General features: G+C 38.5%; 1 protein-coding gene across 1 annotated transcript in view; it reads left to right on the top strand.

The window, feature by feature from the left end:
- The window catches only part of LOC122841636 (nuclear receptor coactivator 2-like), a 55,446-nt gene extending 45,713 nt beyond the window's left edge, over positions 1-9,733 (top strand). The window contains exons 12-21 of the mRNA XM_044135110.1: positions 1,189-1,408; positions 1,519-1,719; positions 1,807-1,986; positions 2,073-2,181; positions 2,263-2,425; positions 3,241-3,561; positions 5,610-5,687; positions 6,599-7,028; positions 9,288-9,504; positions 9,586-9,733. Coding sequence (XP_043991045.1) covers positions 1,189-1,408; positions 1,519-1,719; positions 1,807-1,986; positions 2,073-2,181; positions 2,263-2,425; positions 3,241-3,561; positions 5,610-5,687; positions 6,599-7,028; positions 9,288-9,397 — 1,812 coding nt within the window. The 3' untranslated portion in view covers positions 9,398-9,504; positions 9,586-9,733. The remainder of the gene's footprint in view (positions 1-1,188; positions 1,409-1,518; positions 1,720-1,806; positions 1,987-2,072; positions 2,182-2,262; positions 2,426-3,240; positions 3,562-5,609; positions 5,688-6,598; positions 7,029-9,287; positions 9,505-9,585) is intronic.
- The last annotated feature ends 4,081 nt before the right edge of the window (positions 9,734-13,814 follow it).

Below are 13,814 nucleotides of genomic sequence, written 5' to 3'. Positions count from 1 at the left end.
CAGTGGCTTGAGGCCACTGTCAGGTTGGCCACCACAGCCTCCTGCTGTCCAAGGAAAGTATGTTTTAAAAGGATCTGCTGATGATATTGCAGTACTGCTCAGTTTAGGTGTTTTTGGACCAACAAAAAACAATATATGGAGTAAAATATGTAGTAGTTCAAAAGGAAGAGGAGGTGTTTATTAGATGTGGTTCGATCCCCAATTTCTGAACATATCAGTGAGTGTTCATCATTTTGTCTCATGATATGTTGTCTCATTGCATTGATGCAGATGTAATGCTTTATACCAATGATTTCAAATATAACCTTAAAATATTTAGCTGTCCTCACATGTAATGCTTCCCAAACCTCTGTGTGTCCTACTGTACATCACACATGACCTCATTAGTGCTGGAAGTTTATTTTTAGCTCTCCACTCTATTCATCAGCCAAACAGCCCTAGGAAACCATATCTGTCCACTCTCTCTGTGAGTGTGTGGATGTGTGTGTGGGTGGGTGTGTGTGTGCGTGTGTGTGTGTGTGTAAAGAGTTGGGTTACGATGTGTTACTGGCGAGGGTTGAGTGGGGTTTCCGTTTCTGTCAAAGTTGTCATCATACTTGACTAATGGTTTTTTGCTTAAAATCAGTTTGGAGAAGAGAAAAAAAAAAACATTTTAGAAAATAAATGTATTTTAATGCATTTAAATAAAATTTTAAAAAAAAGTTTTAAAAAAAAATTATACTAAAAGTGAAATGAAATAAAAAAGTGAAATATAATATGATGAAATGATGTTAGATTAAATGTAATAAAACAATCTGAACTTAAATCAAACATTTTTTGAAGGAGGGGCATTTTAAAATCAGGATGCCCAATTGTTACAAAAATACCTTCTTTTAAAACAAGCAGGAGCACCTGCAGGACCACCATAAAAATCTTTATGGTGGTCCTGCAGGTGCTCTCCGTTAAGGATCGCATGAAGTAGTTTTAGTTTAAAATCTCATTAAAACCAAATTTATACTTGTAAAGGACTCGGTGAAAATGTGAATTTCTCTGATAAAAGGCAATGTTCTGAAGGTTAGTTGTGCAAATCAGTTTTGATTGATCTCAAAATTTGCTTAGCAGGATTTTCATTAATGTCTTGAATATGAGAGGATGTCATAGAAATAAATTTCTGTAATAAATTACTTTTATAATTGTGGCTGCTTCCAGGCATCTGAGCTGGAGGACCTGCTAGAGGACCTGCAAAACAGCAGCCAGCAGCAGCTGTTTCCCAGTCAGCCTCCATCCTCTTCATCCTCTTCATCAGCTGTGCCAGCTGGCTCCTCTGTGGACAAACAGACCATCATCAGTGACATCCTGCAGATGAACGACACCAGCAGCAGCAGCTCCCCCAGCCAGCACAGAGCCTTCCCTCCCGTTGGAGCCGCAGGTACGTCTTCAGCGGGATGTTTCAATATGTCTTTAAAAGAAATCAGATGGATTAAATCTAAACACTTCTACCAAAATTTTAATAGGAGTGGAAACACTTTGTCATTGCAGCGAGCTTTAATGGTGTCAGGCCGGGCCAGGCCGGTCAGGGGGCTCCTCCAGGCAGGAGCATGTCTCTGGACAGCAGTATGGGCTCCAGCCCCACCAGGCCTTTCCCTCCTCAGCACAGAAACAATGGGCCATATTCCTTGCAGCAGCAAGGAATGATGGGAACCCACACCAGCATGAACCAGGCAGCAGTAACCAACACAGGTCAGAATGAACAGTCAGTGAATTTCTAAACACTTTCTTAATTGTGAAAATTAAATGATATCATAGGAATCTTCTTTCTTTCTGCAGGCCTTCGAGGCCCCATGCAGCAGGCCTGGGGTACTCATGCTCCAACAGGGGGCAGTGCAGGACCCATGATGGCCCATGGAGTGGGTCGAATGGTACCCAACATGAATTCTGCACTCCCCCCAAGAAGCACTGGTCCAAATGTCTCCAGAGCTTTGGTCAGCATGCAGATGATGGGCAACGGTGGGAAGAATCAACCAATCAGATGCTCCCGAACTGGCATCCAGTTTGTGCAGACGTTGATATTTTTCCTTTGTTTGCCACTTTAGAGTTAGACATGGCAACTCCGCCCTACCACCAGCAGCAGGCTCCGCCCAATCAGACGGCTCCATGGCCAGACCGAATGATGATGATGGATCACTATGGAAACCAAAGCAGGTTTGACATTCAGTCCAGGCTAAAGCATAAAGGAAGAGCGGGTTTTGGTTTAGTTTAGTCTGATGAGAAGTTGCTTTGCAGGCCACCGTATGGCGTCCGTCAGGAGGACGGAATCGGTTGCTGTGGTTCTGAAGGACACACGGATGAAGGTGCTCTGCTGAACCAGCTGTGTTCAGTGCTGAAGGACTATGAGGGTCTGGAGGAGATAGATAAGATGCTGGGAATACCCACTCTGGCTGGACAGGTGAGCTTGGTCCAGTTTGCCTTAAAGAGACAGCGCCTTCTTATTAGGTACAGCCAGAAATCCTGAATGTATTTCTGGAGCTACATGATTTAGTATGTATTATTGTTTATGTATTGTTCCTGACAAAGGAACTTCACCCATATTGAGGTATTGAGAATAAACCAACAATAAAATGAAATGTTTTAGAATTTATACCATTCTTTATTAAAATAAACAAACTTTGGATACTATACTTCCATACAGCAGTAAAAATACTCCTTAAATCTTTGTTTTTAATCATTACAATCATGAATTTCAGTGTTTTTGTTTAGCATTTTTACTGGATTTTCAGTGTAACAGAACACAGTGTTGCATAACTGAGAAGTGGACAGGGAGAGACTGGTGGTTTTCTAATAGTTCAATATTTTAACTATTAACAACAACAATTGAAACATTTTTTATAACTGTAGATTTGTATTCAAATTCTGCATAATTTTTCAATTCAATTGAGTTTTATTCATAGTTCACAGTAAATATCATCTCGAGACACTTTACAAAATATTATTTAATTTCAAACAAACATTCATTCCAAATGATCTTGGTTATCAAACAGCACAATAAGATCAGTAAAATTTTCAAAGTAGTCTGAAAGGTTTCTGTCTAAACTTTTTCATCTGCTTCACAAATTTCCCATCAGTTTGTGTTTGTCTGTGACGTAAAGTCCTAATAAAATTGGTCTTTGTTGCCACAAAATATTGAAAAGCTCAAACTATGTTGGTACTTTTTCCCAGGTGTTGTACAACAAAAATAAAAAACTCCTCCATCTTTCTCTGCAGGGTCCTCTTTCAGACCAGGACCAGTACCTGGGTCCGTCGGACTCTCCCTCCGGCCTGAAACCTCCCCTCTACAGTCAGCAGTATGGAGGGCAGCCCAGTTATGGCGGCATGCCCCCTGATGGCTTGTACCCTGCCCCATCCATGGGGGGCCACATGGGACCTCAAAGGGTGGCCCCAGGAGGCTACCCGCCCATGATGAGAATGCCGGGCTCCCCAGGACCCCGGGCCCCTGGCATGAGACCGGGTGGTCCCAATCCAATAGTACCGCCGCAGCCCAACAACCTGAGGCTCCAGCTACAGCACAGACTCCAGGCCCAGCTGGTAGGCGGCGCCTTTATCACCTCTGTTTAGTTTTGAAGCTTCTGATAAAAGCAGCCAATATTTTTGTTGTTTTAATAATGTGTGCAGGTTAGTACAAAATATTCCTGCTTTGGCATTTAAAACATTTGTTTTTAAATTATATGTGTTAAAGCAAATTTTTGATATTTTAGCTTTAAATTAAGTAAAATTTGTAATATATGGATTAATTTTTAAAAATGTCTACATGGCAGGAAAACATTGTAGTTTTTAATGTTTAACTCTGAGATCATCTTAACCGTCCTGTTGTCCTCGGGTCAAAATGACCCGCCACTGTGTTAAAATTCCCCAAAGATCCACTAAATGTTATTTTAGGACAGTGGTTCTCAATTCCGGTCCTCAGGCCCCCCCTGCCCTGCATGTTTTAGGTGTTTCCCTTCTGCTACACACCTGGATTGAATCTGTAGGTGATTAACAGGCTTCTGCAGCACTTGAGGGTCATGCAATCATTTGAATCAGCTGTTCTGGAATAGAGGCACATCTAAAACATGCAGAGCAGGGAGGCCTGAGGACTGGAATTGAGAAACACTGTTTTAGGACAACAGAAGGGTTAAACATCCAAATAAACCTGCTGAATATTAATACTACTGTTATTTTTGGTTCAAATTGAATGCTGTAGACATTATGTGAATGTCTTTAAATATGTTTTCTACAATATGTAAAGACAAACATTGAAAACATGTAAAACAAAGTAGTGAGGGGGGGTGCTATTTATATGCTAACATTTTAATTATGTTTTAGATGTAATTCATTTAAATTATTGTAAAGTGGCCCGATATTTGGTACGATTAGGAAAACTAGTGCTGAACACAGTCTGGTATACAAAGGCGCATAACTTAATATGCAGAAACTGTTGGTGAGACTTTACTAATTTTGATTGATTATTACAAAAAAATGTAATCACACTCTGGAATGCATGACACACAATGTTAACTGGTGGTTAAATAAGCAAATCTGACAGGTCAAGAAGAAGTAAATGTGGCACAAAATGATCTGGTCAGAGGTTTAATATCATTAATCTGAGCCACATAACATGCTGGGGTGTAATTGGAATCTTATTTTTGTTATCAATATTTCAACAGTGAAGATTTATAGGTTTGACTGCAGTTATTAGTAATTTAATTTATTGCTTCTATTCTATAAATACCCTTTTAAAAATTCAGTCTGAATTGTTTTCTCTTCTTAATCCAGTGTTTATCTTCATTGCCATTTAATCTGAAACCATGTCATTGCAGAATGTTCAACTTCATTCTGAAACTGCAGCCATTTTTCTAAGTAAAGAAGATTGACCGAAGCAAACAGGCAGGTCGTTGGGGTTCACTGGGTTTAAACTGCAGCAAACAGAAAAACAAAAACAAAAGATGTTTCACCTTTCCTGTTTAATCAGCATAGTGTCCCTGGAACACTTTGCAATAAACAAACTCCTGCACAAACTCCATAGATACTTATTATTCACAATCTGGTCTTTTTATTATTATTGTATAACTCACGAACCGAGTCTTTGACGAAAGACTCTTCACTACTGTTTAACACAGCTTCATATGTGATATTGGTACAAGCTGCCACCTGGTGGAAAGTTGAAGAAAAGCACGTACCGTCACCCTTGGTATGATTATGACAAAATACAGTGTCATTTACTGTTTTATTATTTTAATAGACAAAAATATATAGATACATTTGGAGCATATTAAATTGATTTATTGATCATTGTGACTAAAATAATTGTCACTCAAATTGCATCAATAATTTGATAATCATAAGCAGAATTTTGACAACTTGTTTCTAGCCAGATCAAAAAATCCCCGTTAGCTTTTGGTCAAGTGGAAAAATCTTCCTGTATGATTTTAATGTCCATCAACATTTGATGGGCTAAATTTTTTCATCGTTTGAGTTCTATGACTGTGATTTCTGTTAAACTTTACTAGCTATGGTAGAAAGTTTCTGCCCTTCACACAGAGGAGTCTGATGAAGTCTTGATTCTGTTAAAGCTTTGGGTTTTGTGTCTTCTGTAGAACCGTCAGCCAGTGATGAACCAGATGGGTGGAGTTGGAAATATGAATCTACCTCTAAGATCTAATGTATCGACCCAGGTCAGCTGCTTGCAGACATAAACCTTAACCATCTGCTCCCCTGGGACTTTTATGTCCCTTTTATTTCTTACATCTTAAACATTTCCACATTTTGTCGCGGTACAGCCATGAACATTAATGGTCCAGTGAAATGGTTTAGATCGAGGAACATGCATTTGTTAGAGTTTTCCAGTCAAACTCTAAACCTAAATCCAGCCAATAAACTGTGACGAGACTTAAAAATTGATGTTCACAATTGGCCCTTTCCTCCAACAATTGTTATCACATGTTTTATGAAATATTGATTGGGCTGAATAGAAATACAAACCAAACTTTTCAGATTTTTATTTGTATAAAAGCCATCAGCCAATTTTTTTAACAGCAATGCTCTGCTTTTTGTTGCTGTTTCACATAACCTGTAAATGTTTTATGGTGACAAAATGTAAAAAAGTCAGTGTGTTTTGATGGTGCAGCTTTGTACAATGTAAACACCGCAAATATCTCAGTGCACTCAGAAATAAGACAAAACTAACTTGTAGTAACTAGTAACTTGAAGAAATAGGAGTTTGTTTTAAATCTATTATTACTTAATGATGATGAAAAAGTATTAGTTCCACTGGCAGATTATTTCATTTATAACAATGTTTTTCCAGTGTTACAAGTGAAATAATTTGCCAGTGGAACTCGTATATTTCTATCAAAATAAAGGAATTGGTGACTAAAATCTAGTTCCTATAACTGGTGGAAAAGTTACTTGTTAGTTAGTTTTGTTTTCTTTCAAGTGTACTGAGAAATTTGCACTAGGCCAAAAATACTTGGTAAGATTTAGTGTTTTTGCAGTGAACTTCCTGTGCAGTGTTTCCTAGCAGACCATGTCCTCTTCCTGTTTCATGGTAATGCCAGAAGTGACCCAGCTGTGTTTGCTCCATCAGGGACCTGTCAACGCCCACATGCTGGCGCAGCGTCAGCGCGAGTACCTCAGCAACCACTTGCGTCAGCGGCAACAGCAGCAGCAGCACCACGCGCATCAGCAGCGTGCCATGATGATGCGGACTCAGGGCATCAACCTGCCGCCCAACATGCCCAGCGGGGGTCCTGCTCCCTCGCCGATGCCCATGGGGGGTGCCAACACCCGGGTGCCACAGGGCAGCATGCAGCGATTCCCCTACCCGGCCTCCGGTTACGGTACAGGACTGTCGTCTCCTCCTCCTCCTCATCCCGGCTCCTCCAGCCCCTTCTCCTCCCCTCTCTCCCCGAGTCATCTCCTGGCAAGCCAGGGCATGATGGGAAATGTAGGCGGGCAATACAACGGCGCAATGAGCCCACCATCACAGCACAGTGCCTTCCAGTTCAGCAATTCAGGTATTGGATTAATGATGTGCTTTATGGAGGATGTTGTTTCAGTTGGTGGTGGTGATCTAGAGTCAAACTGCTTCAGTTACTACAGCTAGAAATCTAGAGATCAGGCTGAAATCTAGGTGTAGTGACGAACTCTGACCTTAACCTTCGGTGTCACGTAAAACCAATGTTTTATCACCAGAAGAACATTTCCAGGCATAGAAAATGAATTATCTTTAGTCACATTGATCACTTCAAGTGTCCTTACAGGTCTGCCTAAAAAAATAAAAATTCATCCTCCAGCTGCAGCAGATCCAGAACGCTGCTGCTGGTAGTTTATAAATCTCTGAACGGCTTAGCACCACAATTCATTAAAGATCTGCTGTTGTCATAGCAACCTTCAAGACCTCTCAGGTCTTCTGGTTCTAGTCCGCTCTGCATCCCCAGAACCAGAACCATTAATCAACATAAATGTTGTGCATTTGGTTCGTGATTTTGATGATATTTGACAACATGTAATGTTTATTGCTTCGTTCATAATTGATGACTGTATGACGTTTTTATGATGTAAAGCATTTTATATAAATAAATGCCTCCCAGCACTTTTAGCACATATCTAATAAACCGGAAAAGCTATCTGCTTGCTGTCTACTGATGTGAGAGCGTCTTTTGTGTCAACTCTGTGGATTTAGGAAAAGTTGGTACTGTGGAATGCTCTATAAATAAGTGGAAATGTTTATAGAGGATGTTTTGGCCAGTGATGTTGAACTTGACTCACCTGCATCTTATCTTTTCCGTTTTGTAGGTAATGAGTCAGCTATTTCAAATCCAGGTAGTCAGACATCTTACTTATCAAAATCATGTTTGCGTTACTATGTTCTTTTGTGTATTTAATCGTATTTCCTCTACCATGCTGCAGTCAGTGACCGGCGTCTCTATCAATCCCAGAAATGTAAACAATGGGGGAGATGCGCGATTTGTTGGTGGCAAACCTGGAACGATTTTCAGTGTCTGTCGACAAGTCCGATTATTATAAGCGGCAGGTAGCAGCATTTTTTAAAAGTCAACTTGCAGATTTAATGTCAAGCTTTCTTGCCATCACTTTTCTGTGCTCCTCTCAGTTGCTCATTTGGGCTTGGAAATAAGCAGAGACTCACAATAAATCCCAGAATTTGTACAGCGTCATTAAGGTGTTTTACTCCGTCTCTCCTGTTCATCATTTCCGGATGATCCGTCCCGCAGATGGGTCTTTGTTAATGTCAACAAAATTTATTACCTCTCAATGACATCAATATTTCAGCAGTTTGCGCTCGAAAAATGCAAACATCAGACCAATATAAACCCTGTGGATTAGTCGTGAAAAAGTGCTGATTTTTGACTTGTGCGTGTCCGTGTGTTGGTTTTTTAATTATAATGGCAAGTTAGCACCGTTATAACTTGGTTTGTTTATGTCACTGTTGGTGCAGGTGGAGCTGCAGGAGGAGCTCTGATGCTGGAATCAGTTTCAGGAGGAATCGAATCTGGAGGCTGGGGGAGCAAAATCCTTCTTAAGAGTTTTCTTAATCTAAAAGTGGACCACACAAACTACTCATGTTTTTTATTTTTGTACAATCTCCTCTTCAGTTCAAGTGCCCTTATCAGTGTTTCACATTGTTGATGTTACCAAAATAAAAAACACAATTACATATTGGCAAAGCTCAATGTGATTTTCACAGGAGGCGGACGTTGTTGTTGCAGCTGCTGAAAGTAACTAAAAGTTACTTAATCCTGCAGTTAGTTACTTTCCTGCAGTTAGTTATGCTACTTGACAGTTCAATAAATATTTTAAAAATGCATTACTATAGCATTTCTAATTGTTCAGTAATATAACTAAGTTACTTTTTCAGAAGTAATCAGTAGTGTTAAGTATGACTTTTCAAAGCTAAAACTATGACATCACTGGACTCACAGAGAAGTATGAAGATTTTAAAGGAAATACTTACATTCATCTCAGAGGACAAAACACAATGTACGCAGCAGGCATTAAGCTCCTTGAAGGGGGGCTCACCTTTTCATACTTTGAAAACCCCTGATGTAAAGCATTTTATATAAATAAATGTGACTTTATCACATATCTGCTTTTTGGATTCTAGCGATTTAAATCAGTCATAATCGTTTGTGTATTTTGGTCAGATGTTCCAATTAATTTAATCTCTATAAATTATGAACTGAAAATTTATTTTTATATGTTGCTTTAATGTTGAACTTGAGCTCACCTGCATCTTATCTTTTCCGTTTTTGTAGGAATGAGTCAGCAGCAACACCAGGACCCAACATCTTGCTTTCCATGTGGGGCTGGCACGCCGCAGAGCCCTCTGCTGTCCCCCAGGATGGGGCAGGGTCAGAGCTTTTAAAAATATAAACAATCCCAGGCTCCGAACCAGGGCGGACCGCCAAGCTACCAGACGAGCGCCGACCTAAACGGATGGTCGCAGCCTGCAAACATTTCCACCAGCAACAGGTAGCAGCAGCTTCTCCAAGTCAACGACGTCACAGTCAAGCTTTCTTAAAGCTCCGCATCACTTTTCTGTGCTCCTCTCAGTGTGTACCCCCAGCAGACCCAGTCTCAGTACTCGACACAATCCAGTGGAATGTTCAGCAGCAGCAACATGAACCTGGGAGTCACCATGGCCAGCAGCAGCAACATGAATTCAGTGGCGGGACAGATGGGTTCCATGAACGAACAGGTGACAAAATCACTGTTTCACATTTAAAAAGCTTCAATATTTCAGCAGTTTGTTGGGCATAAAATCTATCCAGCCATGAAAACCCTGTGGATTAGTCTGGAAAAGTGCTGATTTTTGACTTGTGTATGAACCCTGTGTTGTTTTTTTACATATGAGTAACTGAGGAGATATAACTTGGTTTGTATAAATAGTGTACATAGATCTTTATCACCCCTTTTCCTTAAGTGGTATCATGAAGCAGCAGTTTGGATTTTCATAAATGATCTATAGAGAGTAGAAATATGCCATAGGTTAAATTAAGCACATTGTCTCTTTTTATTCAAACAAACTTCCTGGTGGATATATTATTATGAAGTTTGAAACAAACAAAAGACAAAAGCCTCAGTTGTTCTGTAATGGGGAGTGCTAGTCTTTAGCTAAATAGCGCTGTTAATATGCTAATTGTTAGTATGTAGCGGTGAAAAATGTCACAACCTGCGTTTTATTCTGACTGTTGTTGTATTTTGACCAAATTTGCCCACACGTAGTAATTATTTTTCTGTCATTCTGACTTAAATGCATGTGCAACCAACAAAAATTCTTCAAAATTTGTGTTCAATCCCTCGGCGAGGAATAGCTTTTACATGTTGTAGTTATTTTTGTTTTCTGCCCCAGTACAGTGTATCCTCCAACAAGTTATTGATAACATTACTTATCTCATAAAATACTATGCAAATGCTTTGTCTGTGCTGATGAAGATTCATTAGCTTGCAGATGTTGCATGTTTGAAGCTGAAAGTGAAACTGTTTGCCATATATCTCTGGCTTAAAATATTCCATTTAGCTTCCATTTTCCCTGCAACAGTATGAAGAGACTCCATTGTAATTTAACACACACTGAACACACAACTAAACAGATATCACCAAACTTTATGATGAAGAAGGATTTCACTGGCACTCATCCAACCAATAACATTCATCCTTCAAAGGTCTGATGGGTCTCGATGTTCCACATAATCAGTTAAATTTGCTGCATAATATGCATTTTTAACTATGCCAATATAGATGATGCAACACCTCGTTATTTTTTTGTTTATCCTTTTGAACTTTTAATCTTAAATTGAATCTTAAGTCTTCAGTCTTCAGCTGCCACTGGAGGGCATGACAATGTTAGCAAGCTAACTACTAGCATGTAGCAGTAAAACTATATTTTAGTTTTGCTTTAATTTAATTTTACTTGCAATTAGATCTTCTTTACCCATAGTAATTAACAAAACCCATTTGTGGTGTGACTTTTCTAGTTTAGAATAATCTAACTCTAAAAACAAATTTACACAGGTTTTTGTATTTTGTCTTTTTAACTTTTTGTTTATACTTACTTTAGATACTTGTTTAATGAAGATAAATCATTAAAGATTCAGAATTTACTCAAGTTTTACTTACATATTTTACTTTTCCCCCAAACTATTTGACTAAGAGCCTTCACAATTCCAACTGAAAGTCAAGAACATTTCAGGAATAACTCAGCTAGCTTTGGTGCTATTCATTAGGTGCTTTTTCATAATAAGCTTTTAATTGTGAACAAAATTGTTTAAATTCAACATGTTTTTCTTGAATTCCCTGCTTAACATTCTGTAGCATGAGGAAAACTGGGAAATGAAAACTGGAACACTGTAAAGAAAGTTGGAGTTGAGTTTTGTCTCCCTGTTGGTGCAACAATTATTAATTACTTTATTCTTTATCCTCATAAGATAACATAAAAAACCTCAGAGATTAAATGTAGGCCATAAAAATGTTCTGAATATCTGAAACACTCAGTGAGATTACGGTGAAGATGAACATCCGTGTACATTTTTTCCAGATGTCTTATATGAAGGTAAACTGTTTGTCTTGATTTAAACTGAGACAAGAATACATACTGGATAATTTTGTATATTTTTATCAATTGCAAACAACTGTATTTTATGTAAATATGCATAGAGTAAAGCCTTAGCTTTTTGATTTTTTTTGTTTTGTTTTGTTTGGTGTGTAGTTGTATGGTTTTAAAGAGTATCTGGTGTGTCAAACTCTGCTGATTGGTGATTTATGCAGTTTATACGCAGGAATGTTAGGTTTCCTCACAAAAAATGAGACTTTACAAGCTGTGATAAACCTCTTCAGATCTGTTACGTTAGCAAATCCAACCGCTTCTCATCACATTGTTTGCATGTACTGAAATACTCCCTGATTAGGGAGGGCCATCAAGATTTTGGATGATAACATTATAGTCAGATATTCAATAAGTTCTCTAGTGAGTCTATTTAAATGTACTTGACTCGATTTTAGACTCCATAACATCAGGGCTTTTCTACTTATAAAATATCATTTTGGGAAAACAGCCAAAGCCAATCCCCAAAACATATTTGAACCTGCTAAAAATATTTCCATCAGTTCAAGCGCTTGCTATGTTTGGATGATTTTTATCTCACAGTAAACTGCCAAGTTGATTTTATATTCCTGTTGACAAAATTCAATCTGTTTCAAACTGCAAAGAACTAAATAGTCAGAAATGTGCTGTTTTTCTTTTTCTGATTTGCAAATATGTACATTAAAACTTTAACATAAGTAAATTTTGTTAGATTTGATTAAAATGTTCCACTCCTTTAAAGTAATCTCAGGATCATGGTCTATATTACTAACAGCATAATAAAGCAAATGAAGCAGATTTCCAGTGTATTATTTTATTTTTTATTTTTTTGTTAGGCACCACAATGTGCTGCAAACTCCTTTTGACCGAGGCCACTGCAAGATATTAAATGCTGTAAATCTAAATAATAAGTAAATTATAGAGTGTTGAGGTTCAAATTTGGTATTTTAAAAAATCTTATTTGAAGTATTGTCTCTGCTGTGAAGTTGAACTGAAACGTCTCAGCAGCTGCACAGTCCAGTTTAAACTCTTAGTGTGAGGTTTTATCCAACAGTTGTTCACCAACTTTATGCAAACTGTCGACTCTGATGTTGCTTCTGCCAATGCTGCTTGTTGATTTCTGATTGATGCCACTGTAAATAAACTATTTTTATTGACCTGATTTGCCCCTGAGTTTCATTGCCAGCATTAATAAATTTTCTTAAAACTGGAAGGCAATTTCCATTATCCACCAGCAGGTGGCGCCGTTCTACATGTTTTAAAATCCATGTTGTGGCAGAAAGTAAAAATGTTTTTATTTTTGCACTGCTTGGTGTTATATTAGGAATAACATTAACGCACTTAATTTTGTTTTTCTATTTCAAAATATTTTTACTTTCACTTTAAAAAGCTGAAACACAATTTCATCTAGTTAATTAATTTGCCATCTGATCAAACCAAACATAATGTCTGTGTTTAAAGAAACTTGTTTCTGATTTTCACTGAGATCCAAACGTTAGTAATTTCCAAAAATATCAGCATCTGGGAAAGGTCAGAGTGTAGGTTCAAAACAATTTTGAATGTTTATTTTAAATGTACATCACTGAAGTTGTTAAAAATATGAAAACTTGGCACCCAAATTCTAGAGGTATAACTTAAACAGTTCCTCATTTTGGATCTTGGAGAGGAGAGGCAGTTTATCACAAGACATATTTTAGTGCTGCAAGCAGAATTTTGAAACCAGCCGAATATCCAGTGACCTCAGTGTGGCCCTTTGAATCCAAAGCTCCCATGTTTCCATCTTCAAACAATCCTATGTGTCTTGAGTAAAAAGAAAAAATGAAGAAACTGGTTGATTTGGTGCCACTGGTGTGAGGGGACACGCTGTACCGGCAGTCAGAGAGACAGTGTGCCTCCACACAGCCTCTCAGACACACAAAGCCAACGTGATCATTTCAGTCTGACATTGAACCAGGCATGTTCAAGGTCACTGCATAGCAAGTATTGCGTAGTAGTATATCTGAGACTATTGTGTCTGTAATCAGCTCCTTTTGCAGCAGTTACATAACTGCATCCAGATATCCAGTCACTGTGTCAGCTCTCCGTGCCGTAACAATCCCCTTGTGCTTCCAGTGTTTGGATTGTGACGAAAGTTGTGAATTGAGGCTGATAGTGAATGACTTCCTGGCTATGAAGTTGGAATGGGATGGAATTTCCTCCC

This window comes from Gambusia affinis, linkage group LG12, assembly GCF_019740435.1.
Source record: "Gambusia affinis linkage group LG12, SWU_Gaff_1.0, whole genome shotgun sequence".
Lineage (NCBI taxonomy): Eukaryota > Metazoa > Chordata > Actinopteri > Cyprinodontiformes > Poeciliidae > Gambusia > Gambusia affinis.
This window is presented reverse-complemented; position numbering and strand designations above follow the sequence as displayed.